We start from the raw sequence: 23,899 nt of genomic DNA on the forward strand, positions 1-23,899 counted from the left end.
GTATGTTGTGAGTTATATTTTAGAGACTATTCATCTATACTTAATATTATAGCCACAGAAATATTATTGCTTTATTATCCTTTAGAATTTGACTTTCTGAATTTTTTACCTCTTCTTGCCCTATCATAGTCTGGTTGGACCAACAGAGTACAGCTATATAAGTTAACAAACAAGATCACACTCTCAGAGTGATCAGATCACAGTACAGTAGCTCTTGAGAAAATCAGCAACCTGGGAAATTAAATGTTCTCCTTTTGGCCTAGATTTTGTTTATAACTGTCTTCTATTAGACATTTCATTATCCCTTTCAAATAACAGGACCAATCTACCCTACCCCGACTTCTACCACAAACCTTTAAACAGAAAGTCAATAAATGGAATCCTTCACTGACTAGCAGCGGCTCCACACCACCAATTCAAGCATCACTGGATGAAAGGTAAATTTACAAACCAACCAGCTAAGGTGGAAGCAGAGATACAACTCCACACACTTCACGCTTTCTCACCTTCAGGCTCACGGTAATGTTTTGAAGCTACAGAAGATATTGGTGATACTTCTTTCTAATTTTTAATTGAAAAAATAAATATCACAATGCAATTAACGTTTTGGTCAACTCTGGACCATAAAGCTTCTAATAGCTGAACACTACCACCACCACCATTTTTTCGGAGAGCAGACAAAAAAGCAATAATCATATATAATCTTGCCAATGGCTCCACTGCAGGAAGGAAACTGACACCACACAGTTGAGTGAATTGTCCATAGTGTGGGGAGCAGGTAAACAGAACCTTTGAACGTTAGCACTCAACACTCCCATAGCAATCACACAGTTCCACCCACTCACTCCCAAGACACAGAAACCAAAGCCCACAGAGGTCACCCTATAGCACGGTTACTCTGGGGCAGAATTCACATGTAACCAGGTTCTGCAGGCAAGTCAATGGCTTCTCTATAAACTAGGCTTTACAGTCACTTGTTTTTGTTTGTGTGCTTGTTCTGATAAAACCTTACACAGTACATAGCTCACTGTGATCTCTAAGAGGAGTGATTTCTGTGAAGGTTTGCTTACAGTAGAACATTTGAGAAAAACTGAGAAATTGAGATTAAAGTTACAAAGAATGAAGATGGCTCCATTTCAAATTAGTCATTTGTCAAGCTCTACATCATGCTTCTGATTTCTCCTCTTCCCAAGAGACTTTATGCCTCAGAATGCAGAGCAAGACAAGGCCCGTTAGCTAAAAATAAACTTGAGATACAGAATTATATCATAGTTATTTCCTATCTTTACTTTTGTTCTCATAGCTTAAACAACCTCTTGGGTGCAGGGCTGAAAACAGGCAAAATGAAACCAAACCACTTAACCAGTGTCATGTGACTTAGCAAAGCTCTGAAGATCACTGTCATTGATGATTCATAGCCGTGGAGTCGGCACAAGGAAGCCTGTGGCCCAGAACTTCGCTATCGGTAACCTCAACGGTTACTGCCAAAAACAAAGGAAAAGGGCCGGGCACAGTGGCTCATGCCTGTAATCCCAGCACTTCGGGAGGCCAAGATGGGCAGACTGCTTAAGCTCAGGAGTTCGAGAACAGCCTGGGCAATATGGTGAAAATCTGTTTCTACTGAAAATACAAAAAATTAGCTGGGCATGGTGGTGCGCACCTGTAGTCCCAGCTACTCAGGAAGCTGAGGAGGGAGAATCACCTGAGCTTGGGAGGTTGAGGCTGCAGTAAGCTGGGATCACGCCATTGCACCTCAGCCTGGGCAACCAGAGTGAGAGAGAGAACCTGTCTCAAAAAAAAAATAAATAAATAAAAAGAAAAAGAAGAAGGAAAGTACTACACACACTAACGACATCTGCAGGTAAATGAACTTTAAGGAAAGAGTTTTTCTTTTTTTGAATGAAGTTTTTATTCTTCTTATAAAAAAAAAAAAGCACTATGCTAAACTTTACTGTCATAAAGATGAAAATGTGCTGTTTATGAGAGAATACTCCACAGAACTTTCTAAATAAAGTTCACTGATTATTCATATATCACTTTTTGTGTGCCAGACACTATTTTAAGTGTTTTATTACTTATTAATTCATTTAATCCTCATAGCATCTTATGAGGTAGGTTCCAATGTTACAAATGAGGAACCTATCAGTTTGGTTCCCAATCAGTATGATTAGCCACTATGCCTTGCTCCACAAGTTCCTTCTCAATATCACCACCTACAGAGTTATAAAACACTTTTTTTTTTTTTTTTTTTTTTACAAAACTTCTTTAGAAAAAGGGATGTAGAATATTTGGAAAATATAAAAGAAGTACAGAACTAACTAGTAATCAGCACCACCCAGAGATAATCATTATTAACCTTTTCTGGTAAACGGTCTCATCTATGCAAGGCCATGTTCTGGCATTATTACTCAGGGTTCATAATAATCTAACCTGAGGTGAGGCTGACCACTTAGACAGCTTAAGGAATTAGCATCAAATTTTCTGTTTTCTAAATCTTCAGCTAACTTCCAGATTCCTAACATGATTCTATGTGAGCTTTTAAGTGTCTTGAAGAAAAGATCCAGAGTAAAATTTTCAAATATTTGAGACTCCTGCCCTTAAATGTGAGATTCTCTAAAGTTATGTCTCCACTGGTTCGTTAAAGCTTCCCAGTCTCCCCTGCTATACTGTATGTGCAGCGTACCTCTGAGCCTTTGTTCTCACTGACTCTCAGCCTAAACCTCCTGCTCTGTCTCACTTAGTTCCTTTGGCTGGTATTCATAGTTTAAGATTCAGCTGAGGCTTTAATCATCCTCTTTACAAGTCTTCCCCTACTCCTCGGAAAAAGAGACCTTCTGCCTTATCACCCTATGGTACTGACATTTTCTGTTGAGACGCCCATCTATTGCATCTTTACCAGTTCCGTAAAGGCAGAGACCAGATTTAACCCGTCTCTACAGCCTCAGTGGCTAGCACAGCACCTAAGTCATGCAAGGTAGTCAACAAGTGCTTCTTAGGCTGAAATGAAATGCTAGGTTTTAAATGAAACCAACAAGTGCCAGTCGTCAGACTCTATCTGTACGCCTGGGCTAACATTTCTATCAGTCGGATCCCTGTTGCCCTGGGGCTATTTCCAGTGATAGGCAGTGCTTTCTCCTCTGGGATAGATTTCACCATTGCCCTGAAAACACAACTAAAGGTCTTCTGGAGATGGAAACATTTGAATTATATTTATGAAAATAAACAGTTGTAGTGAATGATAAACGTTATTCATAAAAGATTCAAGACACACAGAAAAATACAGAGAAGAAATTAAGAATCTTTATTGTGAAACTTCACAATAAAGAGACTGCCATCGTAAACGTTTTGGTGAATGGCCTTTCAAATACTTTTATGCACTCACACAGAATTTTACACATATTTTAAACAAGTAAAATTTACAAACAAGATATGCTGCATAAAATCCCTTTACTCCTTTCACTTAATAATCTGTCACAAACCTCTTGCTATATCAACAAATATAGAATACCTTGATCATTCTAATGGCTCTATTCCATGCATGTTTCATCAGTGAGAAAGACCCTTGAACACACAGGTTTGCACACTTGTCCAATTATCTCAAGATAAATTCCTAGTAGCGGGTCTCCTGGGGCAAAGGGCATGCTCATTTACGTTTTCGAAATATATTACTATTTTGTGCCCCAGAAAAATAGTTCTGCGTTGACATTCCCCATTATAGCATGAGACAGATGCCACCTGTTCCTGCCCAATCTGAAGGATAAAAAATGTTTTGTTTTTGCTTGGGTTTTTTTGCTGGTTTGTTTTCATAGTTTATTTTATTACTGAGAAGTAGAGTATCTTTCTGTACTTTTTTTGTCCCTTTACATTTTTTCTCTTTTGAATTGCCTCGCCATGAACTTTGTCCATTTTTCAATTGGTATGTTAGTTCTTTCCTTATAGATTTTGAAGGATCTTTTTCATATTAGTCATATTAACTTTAATTGTATTAAAAATATTATTCTTAGATTGACATTTGTCTTTTGACTTAGTTTATGGTGGTTTATTTTTTGCTATGCAAAATTTTAGATTTTATATAATCACGGTTTATCACAAAGGTTTTCTTTTGGTACTGGGTTTTGTAGCATTATGAGAAAGACATTTTGCAACCTAAGATTATAAAAATACTCACTTGTATTTTTTGTAGTACTTTTACAGTTTCTTTCTTTCTTTTTTTTTTTTTTTTTTTTCTTGAGGCAGAGTCTCGCTCTGTCACCCAGGCTGGAGTGCATTGGCACAATCTTGGCTCACTGCAACCTCCGCCTCCTGGATTCAAGTAATTCTCCTGCCTCAGCCTCCCAAGTAGCTGGGACTACATAAGCACACTGCCACACCCGGCTAGTGTTTTGTATTTTAGTAGAGACGGGGTTTCACTGTGTTGCCCAGGCTGGTTGCAAATTCCTGAGCTCAGGCAATCTGCTTGCCTCAGCCTCCCAAAGTGTTGGGATTACAGGTGTGAGCCACCGCACCCAGCCTACAGTTTTTTATTTGACAGTTACATATTTAGATTCGTCTGAAAAATTCTGATATGAAGGGATAAATTGGGGGATTTCATTTTTAGTATTATAATCACAAATAGAATATCTTCAAAGAATAAGATGTGAATTGAAATGGTACCCAATTAATTGGTATATCTTTTTATTTCAGTTGCTTATGGATGCGTTTATCCTGTTACAATCGCTGGGGCATCATCTGTGTCTACTGCCTCTAGTCCTCTCATGGTGCTTCACTCCATACTTCTACCAACATCTCCCTCTGCATGATAAACAAGACACACACACTCATGTAGAGATTTATGGTTGATAAGCGAAAAATGTATTTGTTAACCTCTATGGTGGGATTTCTTTTAAACTACACTTTCAAAGAAATGAGGCACAATGTCATATTCATCATTCCTGAATCATGTCCTTTGGTCTTTTGATTTAAAAGACACATATTCAAGTACACATCTTACACAGTGCAGAAACTGGTCTAGGTCAAAACAGAGAAAGAACAAATCATAGGAACACAAATATCTTAAAATCTAAAAGAAAGAGATAAGTATTTCATGGATAATTGATCACCTTTTAAGTTTAGAGAATTATACATCTACAGATAAACTGATGACGCATTCTCCTTCAGCGTAATCAGAGGAAACCAAGCAACCATTTCCAGAACTGCAAACTGCATAGGTCAGAGGTCTGTGTAACTGCAGGCTGCTAATATGATGATGAGCATACTAACTCAGCGCTTATCATGTGCCAAGTACTATGCTAAGATTTACAAATATTAATACATTTTAGTCTCACAACAGCCCTATGAAGGCAGGCAAGTACTAGTTTTATTCCCCACACTACACAGATGGGAAAACCCAGGCAAAAAGAGCCTCAGCAATTTGCCAAGACTACATGTTAGTGAGTAGCTGAGTCGGGATCTGAAACCAATCTGCCAGATTTTTGGTCTGTGTGCTTACCATGACATTGTATTTCAGGTCCAGGGAAAACAGCCCCAATGACCATATTAGAATCTCCAGCCATCCTCATTTAAAAGCTGAGTCTGACCTCAAGTAGCCAGTTAACAATGACTTCTCAAAGGCTTCTGAGCAAAGGTTGGTCTGGACTTAATGTCAGTGTCTTATTCCCAAGGAGGAATCTCCCTTAGTCGAGTCAGCATCTGCCATTCTAGCCACTGTCCCACTTCTTCAGTGAACTGGGGTAGTTCTTAACTTCAGTTTCCCCTTCTATCGAGCAGGGATAATCATGATAATAACTATGTTTGAAAAAGCCTTATACACTGTAAAGCATGAATCCAAGTTGTAACGGTTCGGGGCAAAATCACCAGTCACATGTGAAGTTCCAGGTACAGAAGGCAGGAGCTGTACTAGTCTCTACGGAGAACAGCCAGGGCCTAACGAGGCCCATGGGCCAGGTAGAGGCTGCCTGGAGAGGTACTCATAGCAAGGCAGGTCCCTTCAGTTACACCAGCCAGGAGTCCAGGAAGAAGGCATTGCTTTGAATGTCTAAATTCTGTAGTATCATTCAGGAGAAAATAACTCCAAGGGGAAGTGCAATGGGTAAAGAAACCTTCGACTTCCTCTCTTGTCACTGAGGCACGTTTTGAGAACTTCCCTCATCCCCAAGCAGGCCCTGCCTGCAGCTCCAGTCCTCTCACCTTTCACTGAATGGTGCCAGGGGGCCAGGAAGCACCCAGCAGGTCTCCACTGCTACAGACAATACAAGCACTTCAAGGGCAAGGGAGTAATTGAAGGAAACTAAAGGGATTCGGAGGGCCCTGCCGGTGCGTCCCTGCCAACGGTCTCTGAAGACTCAGGTGCTCCCTTATCTTGCAACGCGGCTGCCTGGCAGCAGGGAGTGACAAATGGTCTTATTTTCCACTTATCTCTCTAACTTTAAAAGAACAGGCTCATGATACCAGCTGGCAAGGGAAGGAAAAGTAGCACTTGGATTTTTTTAATATAGAAAGTATAGAGCATTTCTTAACTTTCTGTCATAGAAAACATTTCCAAGTAGAAATTTTTGCTGCCTTTACCTCGGCTAGACCAAACTTGGCATGAAGGCAGCATCCAGCATGGTATCTATTTTGTGCTGGCCAAGGGGAGAAGAGTGAAGAGGTGGGGCCGGTCTACTCAGGCCCATCTACTATTTATAACAAGTGCTTCCATGCTAATTGTGCACTGGCCTTCTTCTGGATGCTCTCTTTATTAACTATGTGTTCCTCCTCAGAACTCCAAGTGGTGGATGCCATTATTTCCTCCATATTATAGACGTGGAAACAAATACAGCTAAGTTATCTATCCAAGACAGCACAGGCAGTGGTGACGCTGGAATCAAACTCCAGCTGGTAAGACAGAATTCACAACCACTCCATTCCAGGCTCACATACACGCATGTTTCATTTTTCCTATTGAAGTGAGCGCCATCAGCATGGCCCAGGAACCGCCTAAAAGAAGGAAATAAAACTAACATTTTGCGAGCACCTTCTCTGAGTCACACACTGGGCTGAGCACTTTTACTTCAGAAGAAGGCAGCTAAAGCTGTGAGCCAAGGTCGACTGACTTCTGTGATTCCATGAGCCCCATGTGCACTTTGAGCCATTAAGACCTTTCTCAGGCTCAGCTCAAGACATCAGGGAGCTTTCAAAGCCTAAACCCAAGACCATGTTCCTCACTCATCTTGACTTAAATTTATCAGCTTTTGTGACTACAATCTGGCCTATCACAAATCCATCAAACACTTCTCCTGCCCTTAGGGCTCTTTACCGAGTCCTATGATTCACTCAAAACTGAAAAAGGGAAAAATGATTTTCTCTCTCACCTTCGGGAAATAACAGCTTCAGAAGCCAATAGAAGCTGCCCTATGCCAGCAAAAAAGTTACAGTAGAGGCAGCTAAAGTCTACCACTAAGCAGCACAGAAAGGAGCAAGGTGGCGTTGCTCTTGTTCATTGGCCAAGCTGCCTCCCAATTCTGCCTCTCTGGTGATCCCCCACGTACCCCTCTTTCTCCAGATCACCACCCCCACCAACATACAAAAGGCTGAGTGTACGCTCCTAGTGCTCACTTAACGCCTATCCCACCTATGGAGATTCCAAGCAGAGAATGAGGGCCACTGCCTCCATCAAACTCCTTTTCTCTTAGATCCAATAAAAACGAAAACTTGAAAGAGAAGGAAATTCTCACACTACCACTGCTACCTCTCAGTCACATAAGCCAGCACGGTGCAATAGAAATACGTGAGGTATGTGTGTACTTTTAATACTTCTAGTAGCCCCATTAGATAAAAAGAAGCAGGTGAAATTCATCTTCATGTATTTTATTTAACCTGATAGATTTAAAATATATCATTTAAGACGTAATCAATAACAAAATTATTAATGAGCTATTTTATATTCTTTTTTCATGTTAAATTTTCATTTAACATGAAATTTAAAAGTTCATTTTCCACTTATAGCACATCTCAATTAGGACTAGTCATATTTCTCATGCTCAGTAGCCACATGCGGCTCATGGCTACTGTGCTGGACTGTACTGACAAACATTATTCTCTCTGTTACTGTCTCACAAACACAGGTATCTTTAACCCATCTTCACTGAGTGCGATCAAAAATTATGAGACATAAACAGTGAATTGTGACTTTGCCTCCAAGTGCTTTTAATTTCTGAATAAATCTGATGTATTTTCTCATTTAATTTTCACCATAACCTTGTGAAATAGGTCTCACAGCATTTTAGATGAGTAATAGATCGGCATAACACCATCTCTCTCTCTCTCTCTCTCTCTCTCTCTCTCTCTCACACACACACACACACACACAGAGCCACATGCACCTGTTATATGCTCTCATTTAGGTATACCCAAGGATCAGAACTTAACTGAAGCCACAGAGCAATACAAAGTCCTAGTGAAAGAAAGCAGCCAAATTCTTGCTTGTTTTACTGCTGCTCAGTCTCACACCATCATTCCAGAAGAATTTACTGCAATAGTCTAAGCGCCTGTAATAATCTAAGCGCCTCCATTTAAAGGGATGTTTATAAACATCAGGCCCTCTTGGGCCTCAAACCAAACTTGGCAGCAGTGCGGGCCACCTGAGTTATACGGAAGGGCTGGTTCAGTCAGTGCCCAACCTGATTCCTGAACAATCTCTCTGCCTCCAGCTCCCTGGCCATCTGGGAGCCCTCTGTCCTCTCAAGACCATGCAGTTCCTGCCTTCAGGGAGCTAACCAGCTCATGAGAGAGATTAGACATAGAAACAAATAAATCAAATAAATAAAAAGAATTCTGGGATGGCAGGAAAGAGATACCTTCTGAAGGTATTAGAGGAACCTCTATATAAAAGTTTACATTTGGAAAACGAACAGGATTTAAAGACATGAAGTCAGGAAAAGGGGCCCGTGCCAAGCAGAGGTCACTGTGTACTGGAGGGCCTAGATCAGCGAAGGTGGGGATAAGTTCACAAGGCAGCCTTGCTCAGATGACTGAAGAAGGCGATCATGAAGGAACCGAGTATATAACAAGGCTGCACCTGTAATCCTAGCACTTTGGGAGGCCAAGGTGGGTGGGTTGCCTGAGATTAGGAGTTCAAGACCAACCTGGCCAAAATGGTGAAACTCCGTCTCTACTAAAAAAAATACAAAAATTAGCCAGGCGTGGTGGTGGCTGCCTGTAATCCCAGCTACTCAGGAGGCTGAGGCAAGAGAATTGCTTGAACCTGGGAGATGGAGGCTGCAGTGAGCTAAGATCAAGCCACTGCACTCCAGCCTCGGCGACAGAGCAAGACTCTGTCTCAAAATACACACACACAGAGACACACACACACACACACACACACACAAAGGCAGCAAAGGTGGATATGAGCCATCTTCAGGTGTCTTGGATGTTAACTAAGGACTTGGGATTTATTGGCTAAGAACTAGGCACAAACAGAAAGTTCTAGAGAAGATTTAATACCAACAGAGGAGTACTTTAAAAAGCCAATCTGATAGTGGTGCCAAAAAAATGAAGAAGTAAAAACAGACCAAAAACAAGCAAAGGAACAAATAAGCAATAAAGGAGGTTAACAGGAGATTCCTCCTGAGAACACTGCAGTTCTTGGGGTGATGGGCTGTCACAGCCAAAACTACAGTAGTGGTAGGAAAAGCAATGCTAGGAGAGGGTGAGATTTATAGGATCTGGAAACTAACTGCAAAAGCCAAAAGTGACTCAAGTTTAAAGCCTACATTATTCAAACAATGGAAACAGAAAAAGCGCAAAAAAGAAAGTCAATATAACTGTAAGAGTTTCTCCCCACTTGGGGGCGGGTTGCAGGAGAGATCATGATCTCAAGTCTGACGTACTAATTTCCCTAATAAGGCCTGAATGTGTTCTATGCACCCACTTTAGTTGTCTAAGAGAATGACTGTTGAAAGAAATCCAATAAGCACTTGGCTTTCTAGAACTTGCTTAACCAGTTCATGATAACTTGAACCTGTTGGTCACTTACTTTTTGCAAGCTGGTCTTGGCAATCTGCTCAGCTGTCCTCTGAATGACCTCAGCAGATCTGCTGACCACTATTCACATCTGCCCTGACAACCGAGGGAAGGAAAATTCCAATGTGAAGATGAAACCTTCTGAAGTGAATCTGACTTCTGAAAGGTTCACAGTGTGTCAGGAAGAGCTTTAGATCTGAAACATTTTATGCTTCAACACTTAAAGTGAAAGAAAATGTGTAAGTAAATATCACTGATGGAACTCCTTGTCAATGATCTCCTAAATTTTCTGAAATCTAGGAGTCAAGATGCCCATTTAGCATTTAATTCTGCATGGTAGAACATGCTACAGAAACTGTCACACACATTCGTTGTGGTGGGGCTCCTAAATAACCAAGACATCGTGGAGCCCAAACTGCTTCAAAAAATGGAAAATACCATTTGTATAAACACATTGGGTATCAAAGCTCCTGAACATGTCTTCAGAAGCTCTGAAATTAACACCTTTAGGAAAAGGATCGAATGTGTGTGTACACACACTCAGAGATACATACTTCAGAGCCGTCCCCAAAGATGCTATCCTGCACAGACTTTGTCATATCTTCAACAACATGTGGTAATAACATTTTAAAAACATCTTTAAATGTTTAGCTTTTAAAGCATAAATAAGGCCACTTTATTTGGTGAAAAATAGAGGGGTGTTTTAGAAAGCAGAATATAATTGTCCAGGTTGAAATATATCCCAGTCATGGAGTCATAACTTCCTCTCGCAATGGGCGTTGGTCTCCAAAGACGCCTCCCAACAATTCCTCCCCTTTCTATGGGCACATACTCAGGAGGTGGAGTGACTCTACTCCCTCAACTCTAGGCTGGTCTTATGACTTGCTTTGATCAACAGAAGGCAGCAAAAGTGGCTTTCTTGAATTTTCAAGCTCAGGTCCTAAGAGGCCTGGCAGCTTCCACTTCCTCTCTTGGAAGCCAGGCTGAAAAGTTTGGCTACCCAGCTGGAAAGAGTGGCCTTGTGGACAGAAGCCCAGATCCATCTGGGATAGTTGAGTTCAGCTGAGATCCCAGCTGTATGCAGCTGCATGACTGAGCCCAGGCGAGAACAGCAGATGAACTCTAGTCATCCCACGGAATCTTGAGAAATAAGCTGGTTATGTTTCAAGGTACCCTGGGGTATTTTACAATAAGAGATCACGGAAACAATGGGTTACAAATGGTTAAAAAGTGGGCCTATCACTATCACTCATCTGCCACCATGTGTGATCATTGTTGGATTTTGAAAACTTCTTCTTGCAAATTAATTTAAGTGAAGAAACACAGACAAGACCTTCCCTCGTCATATTTAAAATGTGGTATTCAGTAATATCTAGAGTACTGGGACTGTCTTGACATTGGATTCTGGTAATTCTTCCCCCAGAGCCCTACAGGGCTAGAAAAAGTATCTCCCTTGATTGGTGACGTTCTCTCCCCATTGTATTCCTGCTTTATTTAACACAATCCCACAAACTTGCTAATATTTATGTTAGAGAGATTAACAAGATGATAGAATGCTGGAGTAAATAAAATTTCAATGTGGGTGTTGGGAGGATGAAGAAAATTTAGCAGAGGCCTTAACTGACACTTTATGGCATGAACTACATAGAGGCACAGAGACAGCAATGACCAGGTGGGCTTGGGGTAAACTGATTTTTAGCCCCAATTCTTGACCCTCCCTGCACCTATACCCTTGCTGTAAATGCACTGTGGTCAGAGTATACTTTTTTGCCTAACTTTGGGCTCACTCATGTGACCTGCTTTGGCTAGGGTGTGAGTGACAGTGTGCCAGCTCTGAGTCCAAACTTAGGAGGCACCACACGTATCACTTGCACTCTTGCCCTTCTGTGAAAGGAGATCATGCCCCCACTGGCTCGCTGGTCCCTGGGGAAAGATGAGAGATACATAGAGAAGTGCCACCGCAGCTGACCCACCAATTCATAATCAAGAAAGAAACAATTACTTTCGAATGCGACTGAGAGCTTCAGGTGTCTTATAACCAAGTACCCCCATTTTTCTAAGAGAGAGAGTTATTTATTTAATTATTTCTTCTTTTCTCTTTCCTTCTTTTCCTCTGTTCCCATTTCCTATCTAGCTCTTCAGAAATGCAATCATAACCTTTACCTTCCCTTCACCAGACACTCCCTACACTGGAAGCTTATCTAACTATGTGCTTACTTTGAAACTCCAGAGCAGAAACTGTCTCCCACAAGGAGATTGCCTCAAGAGACAACAATCAATTTACAACCTAAAGTATGTCCCTCATGGAAGGCTCTCCCAACTGGAGAGTGTCTTGAGACAAAGACCACTATACAACCTAGCTCTGCTTGCAATGACGCCAGTTCGACCAACAGTAGATTAAGCACCAAAGTGAGTCGCGCAGACCCCCACCTGCTTACTCCCTCCCCTGGATGCCATTCATGCCAAGTCCCCCTTTAAAAGTCCATGCTTTCTGCCCCAAAAGAGAAACGGTACCCTTAAAGGCAGGAGCCTGTACCTCTTCCCCCAAGCTAAGCTGTGGAATAAAGTCACTTGCTTTATGCCAGACCTCGCTCTTGTGAATTAGACTCTGCAAGTCACGAGTGACTGAACCTGAGTTTGTTACAGTCTACAGCAATAGTTGACTAACACAAAGCTCCTTTATCAGATGCTAACATCTGCAAAATACACATGGTGCTTTAGAACAATAGAGTCTTCCTGGCTATACAGGTTGTGAACGGATGGTTAAGCAGTCTCATTGCCAAGCAGAATGTAAACACAACATATTGAATATCACCAAATCTTGCTCTGACAATCTAAGGTTATCTTTTTAAAGACTGTCATTTGGTATTCGAAGTTCTCCATAATTTAACCCTAACTTAGTTTTCTAGCCAATTCTGTCCCATTTATAGTTTATGTTCCATTCATTAGTTCCATAAATTAGAATATTTATTATTCTTGAATAAGTCTCACATTACCTAGCTGTTCCTTTACCAGTTTAGATTGTGACAGGATTCATTTCTTTCAGTCCTTTAAGGACAGGTTTGGATGTCATCTCTGTGAGAAATCTGCTCTGATTCTGCCGTTTAAGGCAGAGCATCTATCCCCTGACTGTTATCGTGAGGTATGTCATTTCCTCTTAGGGTATTTGGCTTATTCTGCTTTGTAACACTTTCTTATCTTCTTACAAAGTCCTAGATGGCAAGGTTTATGGATTATTTACCTCTGTAATCTCCATGGCATTTAGCAAAAGGCCTTACACATAGGATACAGACCAATCAATACTTCTGTGCCCTCATACTTTAAAGAATGAGGGCTGGCTGCGGTGGTTCACGCCTGTAATCCCCGCCCTTTGGGAGGCCACGGTGGGCAGATTGCTTGAGTCCAGGAGTTTTAGACCAGCCTGGGCAACATGGCAAAACCCCATCTCTATTAAAAATATAAAAAAACATTGCCAGGTGTGAAGGCACATGCCTTTAGTCCCAAAGCTACTCAGGGAGCTGAGGCGAGAGGATCACTTGAGCCCAGGAGGTGAAGGCTGCAGTGAACCCTGATCGCACCACTGTACTCCAGCCTAGGCCACAGAGCGAGACTGTCTCAAAAAAAAAAAAAAACAATGGGAGGCTGCTGCAGGGCATCAGGAAACAACATGGAGAAAGAAAGGTGGACTTTGGAGTCTGAGCAATCTGGATTCTAGCACTTCGTAGCTGGGTAATCTTGGACAAGTCCGTCTCTCTGTGCTCAGTTCCCAAGTATGTAAAATTTGCATAGCACATATTTCACAAGATTGTTGTGAAAATTCAACATAAAAATGAATGTAAATGCCTCACAATGTTTGACATATGGTGGCGGCTCCATAAATGGTAGCTCTATTATAAAAATGATAATGACACAGAACATAAGCTAGAAGTTAAACAAATCCCTGATGTTAAATTATTTTCTCTTAAAAGTTAAGCATTTGAGGGTGATGGTAATGACTCTAGTTCCAATCAACTCTTTCCGTAAAAACTGTGGTTTCAAAGATCTAGACTGTAGTTTCATTAAAATGTTCATATATGTTACTCTTCTTCACAGTTCTCCATGCTATAGGTAGTTACCAGTAGAAGCGAATTTGTTCCAGGCAACTAATGCATCTTCTTGGAACAAAGTGAAACAAAGTCTTCCATCCCAAACACACGAATCCACTTTCAAGGGAGCATTAGCTCTTTCGTACCATTCCCAATTCTTCACCAGGAGACTAAAACAATCATTACAATGAACCAAAAGCTAGAGATTCTAAAAGTAGTAGAATTATTTGACAGTGACTAAATGATGCAGCTACAGTTATTTACATGTAAACATTATCTCAGTGAGGTTCTACAACATATCTCAATGATGTCCCTTAATGAGTAAGAGTTGAAGTGTTTTTATAAATAAAACTATCATGCAAATGTCAAGTAGTAGGTATTATTGTTAAAATAATTCCACAAAAACTGCTTCATCTGCCTTGTACTAATTGAAACTTTGTTTATATATCCAAATTTCACAATAATCCTCTAAGGGCCAATCTCAAGATCAGGCAAGCATAAAAGCCTCTAAGTGGCCAGGTAATGTCAATGAGCAAACTGAACTTGGTGTGCATGCAGGGAGGAAGCGTTAGCCGTTCACTGGAGGCCACAGCCTGGCTGCAGGGGCAATTGCTACTCCACCCCCTACTATTGTCTCAAGGAATGAAGACCTATTGTTGCAAGCTCTTTTGAAGAAATTTGGGTTTTATTTGAAATATCCTGATTTTTAAAGGCTGCCTTGCTTTTTATTTTAAAATTCTTTGGGAAGGGGGCAGAAAAATGTATTTGCAGACCAGATGTGGCCATGGTTTGCCAATTTGTGGCCTTTGCACTAGATATCCTAAAGTCATTCTGAGTCAACAGAGAGAGGTTAAAAGATTATTATTGGATTCATTGTATTTTTATTTAAAATCTGAAAATGTATAGTTCACTCTCTATTACGCTTTAAAAAGACACCTCACTCTCTCATTTATAAATCCTCACTCACTCCCCTTTTGGACTTCTGTTTTTAGTCCTATAGTTCTCCTCTACCAGGACACCCCATGGCCACTGTCCCACGTACCAATTTAAATCCTGCTGGTTCCTTGAAGCTTGATTTAAATGCTAGTTCCTGAAACAAACAAACAAACAAACAAACAAAAAAAACTTCCATGTTCCTCCTCAAAGACCACTTTGTATAAATTATGATGTAGATGATCCAAAGTAAAGATTCACATTGATTTCCAGTGGGTCTCATCACCCCTTCACCTCAGATGATATAACCCAATAATCACTGTAATTATTCACTGTCACAAAAGTGAAAGGCTTAGAAGGAATAAGATCTAATGCTCCATAACAGAGTAGGTTGACTAGAGTTAAAAATAATGTACTGTATATTTCCAAATAGCTCAAAGATAGGTTTTGAAATGTTCCCAACACATAGAAATGATAAATGCTCGAGGCGACAGATATCCTACATACCCTGACTTGATCGCTACACATTCTAGGCAGGTAACAAAATATCACAAGCACCCCATAAATATGTACAAATATTATGTATCAATAAAAAAAAGTAAAAGGCCTAGAATCAATGGGTCAAGAGTCAAGTTTGATAGGACTCACCGCCAAACACATCTCCATTCTGGTAGTTTTTCCCTTTCTGGGCTTCCTCTTCATTTTGAACAGTGGCAACATGCTTGGCGGAGGCACAGCCCATAGTCTCATTCGGTCAGCTTCAGCCAGGCTGAACTGTAAATCATCTCTACAGACACGGGCACATTTTTTTTTTCTTTAAACACAAAGAAAATCCACCTTGCTGCTGAGTTGGTCAAGATGTGTGCACCTGTAAGAGAAGAAAGCTAGATTAGAATGGGCGGTGACTGCAGCAAAACACAAGCCTCAGTATCTTGGTGTGCTGTGGCCTGCAGTGTACTAGAAGTCATGCACAGACCCACCCATCGATTGCACTGGTGTTGTGGTGGGCACGGAAGAACCACGTGCACCATGGCCCATTCTCACTTGATTTCCCACTCAGAAAGCAAGATGGAAAGGCATGTCCCTGTGCAACACATGGCCGAGGAGTGAACTTTTTGAGGAGATACCAAAAATATGTATTTATTCAAATACATATTTGGGCACTACTGCTTGCCACACATACTCTTAAAGTACCTGTAGGTTTACTAATGTTCTGAAATCTCAAAAACTGTCGAGGAAGGAGAGCACACTCTGGAGATCCACCTAGTTCAGGAGGCTGGGAAAAGCTCTTCATCTTCCTCATCCTACCCTGCAGGCCAGCCCTCCCAGCTCCTCAAATTTTGCCAGGAAAAGGTGGCCATCCTCCTCAGACTGGAAGATGGCTACTTTATACATTTCTGGTTAAGGCTGTAAATAATTCAGCATTTTACTTTACCTGAGGTGACACTGTTTTGATGACAAAGGAAGGAGATGGGGCAAGGTCTTAAACTTACTTTTGTCCATTTTCTGCTTAGCTAGCCAAATGTTTTAGGGATTGGGCAGAAGATGTCAAAATATGAAGAAAAGCAACAAAGCAGTTGTCAAGCTTTTGGAGTAAACTTTGTGCCTCTACTGATCTCTCATAAAGGCTTAAAGAATATTTACAGATACACCGCAAAGGAGATAATCTTCAAGTTGACTTAAGTGACTTTACCTTTCCCTGCCCCACCCAAGGTGGCTGCTCAAATTCTGAGTGTTTGCTATGCTCAACTTGCTCATTTTTGTTTTATTCTTTCATCATCCTAACCCAACCATTCCAGGCCTATGGATGACTTATTCCAGTCTTGTAAATGTTTCCTTTGAAACATCTCTCCTACACATTCCTTTGTTCCCATCCCTCCCATTGTAATACAGGCCCTTACCTCCTCAGAGTCCTGGCAGTACAAAGAAGGCATCAAGCCTCTTTTAATCTTCATCAGCACCCACGTCCCACTGCCCCCCGCCCATGAACCGTGGAAGTTTCTCAAGTTTCACAGATAGTGCTACTATACAGTAGCTATACGCTTTCTCTACCAAGAAGACTAGAGCTCCTAAATCCTCCTTGCTAGAGCACTAAGGACAGCTCTGGATGTAGAAATTTAATCATTTAAACCATAAAATCTCAGCAAAGAGAATTTTTCAAATTAGCATAATCAATCTAATAAATGAACTTAGATATAAAGGCAGTGATCTTAAATTAACCCAAGCAAATACAAATTGCAGTAAATATTGACAATGACTGTAACATTAGTCATGTCTCATATAATTCTTCAAACTATTCTCTATCACTGGTTGTGTTAAATTATTATTAGGAAGTGTAGAGTTTGTTGGTAAAGTTCTACAAACCAGGAAGATTTTTCTCCTAGATGACTAATGCTTATATCCTCCCCATACTTGATGTAACTTCATGTTAACAGGTCTTCATCTCAAAACTATATGAAATCCAGGCCTGCGGATGTGCACACACACACATACACACACACACACACACACACACACACCCTATTCCATTATTTAGCAGTAATGTGTTCAAGGCTACAGTATTTCTATTTGATGGTCTAGTCATACTGGTGTATAGAGCTCAGGGGCCTTATGGAGAAGAGATGCTGACATTTTAAAAATTGCACGCAATCCAGTGTAATATGAGCTCTGATTGAAGTTTCACAGGACTCTATGGTGACGCAGAATTCAAAAAAGCAGATTAGATTATGACTGGGCAGAGGAAGGAAGTAGTATTTTTCTAGGGTATCAAAGGTTTGGGAGAAATTTACCAGGCTGAAAGGATGGTAGCATTATTCAGTTGCAAGGAACAGCCTGGGCTAAGACACTAGAATGTGGAAGAGCATGGCACATTGCGTGTGTTCATTTCAGAGGGGTCAGGTGGGGATGGGGGGCAGGGCAGAGGACTGGACTGCTGATACTTCGTGAAGGGCCTGCAGAAGGACTTGCTACCTTCATCCAACCGAATAAACTATGGGATGTCGTAAGACCACAGGCAGTCTTTCTGATCCAACTTAGAGCACACTGTGAGAAAATATTAAATTAGTTGTGTAGAGGTCCATTCTGTCAACCTATCATAGTTTTTGAAGAAACATCAATGAAATATCAGACAAGAGGGAGAGGACAAGGGGTTCAGCTGTAAAGGTGAGAGAAGACAAGAGTCCCCTCTGTAACCTGAGGGTTGCTGTGAATTGCTGATTTTGTGGCTGCAGCCAATGCTGTTGTTGCTTCTGCTTTTGCTGTTGTTGTTATTGCTGCTGCTACCGCTGCTGTTTTGGATTCTCAGCCAGCACCTTGTCAGGGGCAGCATCCATCCCCCTGCTTCCTCATCCCCAGCATCATCATGCAAGGTAACAGGTGTGGGCTCCCAGACATGATTCCTTACTGTTCAAAAAGGAAGTGTGGCAAAACCACTTCACACTTACACATACGCAGGAGAGATCGAAGTGAGAAGGGGAACCTAGGTGGCTTCCCTGCCACCTTTTCAGAATAAATTAAGTAAAAACAGGAGAGAGGGGGCAATCCTAACAAAATCCGAGTACACTGAGAAGTAAGAGACAACTCAACAATCATGCTCTTCGAGAGTCCTCTCGCTTTTCCAATTTCATATCTACAGCCTCTTATGCTATCCAAGAAGCAATGGGAAGAACTGAAGACACGACTTATCCTTTGCTACTCCTGAAAGCAGCTACTGGTGTTTCTTCTGTGCTTTAAAAGTTGTGTTTGCATAAAAAAATTTTATTTGAATTTTAAAGGTGGAAATTATTTGAACTCAAATACACTGCAGAAGGCTAACAAAAATAAGATACAAAAGAATGGCTCTGTTTTTTTAAAAGGATGTCTCTGTTATTCAAGCATTGGGGTGAGGGGTAGGTTTACGAGCAGATTTGACATGATTTACACCCAATTCAAATGATGACTCAAGAAATTTCAATTTAATTACACATATTTTAAAGCACTATAGCTCAATATGAGTTCTCACCAAATTATAAATAGGTATAGATTTTGTTTCTGAAACATACGTGCTATATCGTTTTACAGCAGCAATTCAAATTTAAGAGTGATGTTTTCAAGTTTCAGGACCTCATCAGGAATATATTTTAGTAATTTACCCATTTGAAGGTGATAATTATGAAGTCATTTGAGGGGCAAAAGATCTCTAATTCACAAAGTTAATCATAGATCACTGAAGAAAGTTTTTTACTATGTCATTTGGATTCTGCACATAAACACTTGTCCAATTATTCATGCATTTAATCAACAGATTTTGATTTTAAAATACTAAGTGGCAGATATGTGTTTGGTAGGTATTGTGCATATAGTGGCAAACAAGGCAAGATGTTTTTCTTCTCCATCCCTATAGAACAAGAATGATCAGAGACGGAGATAATTAGAAAGACCAGTTTTGCAGCAATAACATGCAGCTATTACAGTTTAAATACAGGATGACAACAGAGTTCACCTCACAGGCATTTGACTCAGCTTTGGAATGGAGCATGTCAAGAAATGTCAGGTTAGAGACCTGACCAGAGCTAAAGAAACAGGATTAAAATACCCCGATTTGTATCTCTTTTATAGCCTGATGTAATGTCAAGGTTTCATTTCTACTGAAAATTCTTTCACTTAATCTCAATCCAACTGAGACTTCATGTTGAGCAGACCTTCAAAAACATATCCCTAAAGACTGCTAGAATCATCTGCTCAAAAGACGTTCCCTTCAGTTTATACTATCCTTCACATAAACTCCAGTGTTTTTTTTTTTAAGCTTCCATTTTTTCATTAGCTTTACTCAGCTTTTCTCTCCCAACTTCACGTGCTCTATTGTTTACCTTCCTGAAACCACAGCACTTAGAGAGAGGTAAGTCTGATGGTGCAAACAAGCATGCAGAGCCCACGACCTGGAGCAGCTCTGAGACTTTTGTTGTCACATGTTGTTATCACCAGCGTGTTATTTCTGAAGCCACAGATCACAGTGTGAGAATTAAATCAAAGCATCCCTTTGATATTTGATGGAATCGTCTAAAACTAAGTCCCACTGAGGATGATTTTTCTTTAATCTAAATGATCTATATCATAGGATTATCAGGTGCCTCTAAAAACATGAGGTCCAATTAACTACCCCATGGCTTTGCGTAAACCCCTCCCCAAATGGTTATAGGTCTACATTATCTTGCCGTATGTAATTAGAAGTGCAATCCATGATACCATGAGCTAGCCTAATTGAATGCCGTCTTTACAGGACACTTTTCCCGCTTTTGATAAAATAATCAACAAATTTGTAAGCCCAATTGAAATTTTTTTAAAAATGTAAAAAATGTGTAACCATGCATGTTTATCCTTCCTCTCCTTACACTGTACCTCAAGGCGCTTCAGATATCAGAAGGGAAACTACTGCTCCAGAGCACTTCATGTGACAACATGAGGAAGTTGTCTCCATGCAAGTAGGTTCATTACTTTCGTATGAATACATATCACATATTACACACATGCAATACCTTTGTCCTTTTATAAGGAAAGATTATAATAGTTCTTTTCATTACCTTAGTTTTTTATAACTAGAAACAAGGTTTCATCAAAAAAATCCTACTTTTATAAAATTCGGAAGGAATAAAAAAAGCAAAATCTGTTTTTAAGAAAAATCAGAGATATTTTAACTTTTTTTTAAAAAAAGTCTATAGGAAAATATTTCTATTTACATAACATTATGCGTAATTCACTTTCCACTAATTAGTCATGGACTTTTTCATTTTGGATACAAAAGGCAAAAATATTGTAGATAAATTCCCTGTCAAGAAAGGCACTTCTAAAATATGCATTAAAAGTGATACATTCCATAAAGAAATTCTAGGCTAAAAAGAACATGAGTCTTGGAGGACTGGAGAGAAATCAAATTCTGATTGCAACGGGCACACAGAGAGCTATGAAGTGAGCAGTTAAGCAAAGAATACAGCCACATTATTAATAGATCAGGAGCAAAGTGCCCCTTTCTTCTTCTGATTAAAAAGGAAAATCGAGACAAGGCAACATCTAAAAACTCTTTTCTTTTATTGAAGAAACAGCTAACATCTAAGCTCCATAAAGGAAAAAAATCTCTCTCTCTCTCTCTCGCTCTCTCTCTCTCTCTCTCTCTATATATATATATGTGTGTGTGTGTGTGTATACATATATATATATAAAATATATATATATATAAAACTAATCAGTCTATTTGCCCATCTGCTCGTCTTCACTATAATGAGTGTTAATACAGCAGCCCACCGAGCGGGAAGAAGAAAGGCAACTTAAAAGTGATTTCTAATCTTGAAGCTTTGGTATCCTTGGGCTACTGTTAACACCATTTCACATTTCATTGTGAATGTTAAAAATAATACATAAAGAGATGTCACATTTGACATGAGAATAATCTAGAAAAGTCAAGCCTTTCATTGCCCTGCAATCGCTGGCATCACAGAACACATTCATTCCTCAACTCACACCCTCTGATGGCATGACAATCGACAATATGCTATTAACTCCAAAGATTCGAGGATTTTGGCTTCTGCCTTCTTTAAGGGAAAACTCTCATGTCCGCATATAGTAATTCTACAGAGGTGTCTCTCAGAAATGTAACCACAATAAGTGCTTATACAATAGGACACATTTCTGCTGGATTCAGGCAGTAAGGTGTGAGGCCAAGAAGAAGACGTGGCAAGTGGAAAGAGTGTTGAAGAGGGCATGAGAAGCCCGAGCTCTGGTCCCAGCTGCCACACACCTGCCTCAGGACCACGGCTGGGCTTCATGTGTCTCAGTCTCTTTCTTAGACTCTATGATCTACCTCAACATATGTCCAAGTAATGACATGAAGGATGAAATGACCACTTAAAGAAAAGCTATGTCTTACCACATTCAATTTATTTGCGCTCTTTGTTTTTGGTACTAACTCAATTAGGACATACTTGCAAGTCTGAAACCTCAAAATTTTCAGGAGGCCCTATAAGGTCTAAAGATGATCACCAATGATGTTTTGGCCTAATAGTGTTGATTTCAATTGTGTATTTGCTGGAAAAATAAACACAGCTTAGCTCCCCTATTTCTTCTTCTCTTTTTTTTTTTTTTTTTTTTTTTTTTGAGACGGAGTCTTGCTCTATCACCCAAGCTGGAGTGCAGTGGCAGGATCTCAGCTCACTGCAAGCTCCGCCTCCCGGGTTTATGCCATTCTCCTGCCTCAGCCTCCAGAGTAGCTGGGACTACAGGCGCCCGCCACCTCGCCCGGCTAGTTTTTTGTATCTTTTAGTAGAGATGGGGTTTCACCATGTTAGCCAGGATGGTCTCGATCTCCTGACCTCGTGATCCGCCCGTCTCGGCCTCCCAAAGTGCTGGGATTACAGGCTTGAGCCACCGTGCCCGGCCTCTATCTTGCCTTTAATGAATGAAATTAATTTTTAACAGTGTTTCTTATAGGGAGATGATTAGAAAAAGTTGGTGCAATAATTGTTCTTCAGCTAAGGCTTTAATAGTGTTGCACCTTTCTCCTGCACCAGAAAACTCCTCTGTGTTACCTGTGTATGTTCACATGAGCTCATGTATGGCTGACAAGGGAAGAGAAGAAAACACCAGCTCCTGATTAAAGTCACACGTTCACAGCTGTGTGGACCCACGCAGAAGACTTACGCTGCTTCTAGATTTGCTCCTCAGTGGTCAAGGGCAATGGCAGATATTCCTGGACACTGAGTTCTCTTTCTTGTTCCTTTTATTTTGTTTTGTTTTGAGAAAGAGTCTTACTCTGTTGCCCAGGCTGGAATGCAGTGGCATATCTCGGTTCACTGCAACTCCACCTCCTGGATTCAAGTAAGCCTCCATAGTAGCTGGGATTACAAGTGCATATCACCATGCCCAGATCATTTTTGTATTTTTAGCAGAGATGGGATTTCGCCATGTTGGCCAGGCTGCTCTCGAACTCCTAACCTCAAGTGATCTTCCCGTCTTGGCCTCCCAAAGTGCTGGGATTTCAGGCATGAGCCACAACACCTGGCCCTCTTCTTCTACTTCTAAGACCCAGATAATTTGCAGGAGGTCTTTAGTTTGTGTCATGGGGGACCTCTGCACCACTGCTTTTCCAGAGAGACATCTGTGACTAGAATTTCTTGACAGATATGTTGCTGGTTCCCCATGTCACTTAGGACAAAGCCATGTGATTTCCTTGTTAGTATCTTAAAATTAATAATAGCAGCACCTGTTTTCCCTTTTTTTTTTTGGGGGGGGGGGCTGTTTTGAAAATCTAAGTAGATAAGAAAATGCTTTGAATAAACACTTATATAGCAAGGTAATATTCTGTGTGTGCTCTGTGATGCCAGGTGGACGACACTTGTAGTCAGATGTGGGGCTATTCGTGAGCACTGGGTGAAATCAGCTTGCCCAGAGGGCCCTGATAGCAGGCAACTTTGCTGACCTAACCCAAGCACACTCAGACTACCGACGACAGAGACAAGGAGAGAAAACAGATGGAAAGGGAGAGATTTTTTAAAATAAATAAATAAATAAATAAAAACACACAAAAGTGAATGTAGCATAAGTCAAATTACTAAAAGACTATAAGTCGTGATCCTTCAGGAATAGCCACGGAAGAACATCCTAGGCACTCCACATGTTGAAACACAGTGTGAGAAACAGACAGGATTCCTGCCCTTGGAGGACCAGCATCCAGCCAGGGCTAAGAGATCATAAACATAATAAAGTAAAATAAAACCCCAAAGACTAATGTACATTGCAAGGAAACAAAGGATCAGAGATGCTCGTGAGAGTCAGAAGATATTTCAAGCTAATTAAATTAGTGCTTGCCCCAGCTTTATTTTTTATTTTTTTTATTTTTTATTTTTTTTTGAGAC

At 40.6% G+C, this 23,899-nt stretch overlaps 1 protein-coding gene across 1 annotated transcript in view; it reads right to left on the reverse strand.

The window, feature by feature from the left end:
• Nucleotides 1-23,899, reverse strand: part of C1H1orf21 (chromosome 1 C1orf21 homolog) — a 240,169-nt gene that overhangs the window by 130,045 nt on the left and 86,225 nt on the right. The window contains exon 2 of the mRNA XM_017951371.2: nt 15,666-15,885. Coding sequence (XP_017806860.1) covers nt 15,666-15,759 — 94 coding nt within the window. The 5' untranslated portion in view covers nt 15,760-15,885. The remainder of the gene's footprint in view (nt 1-15,665; nt 15,886-23,899) is intronic.

This window comes from Papio anubis, chromosome 1, assembly GCF_008728515.1.
Source record: "Papio anubis isolate 15944 chromosome 1, Panubis1.0, whole genome shotgun sequence".
In the NCBI taxonomy this organism is placed as follows: Eukaryota; Metazoa; Chordata; class Mammalia; order Primates; family Cercopithecidae; genus Papio; species Papio anubis.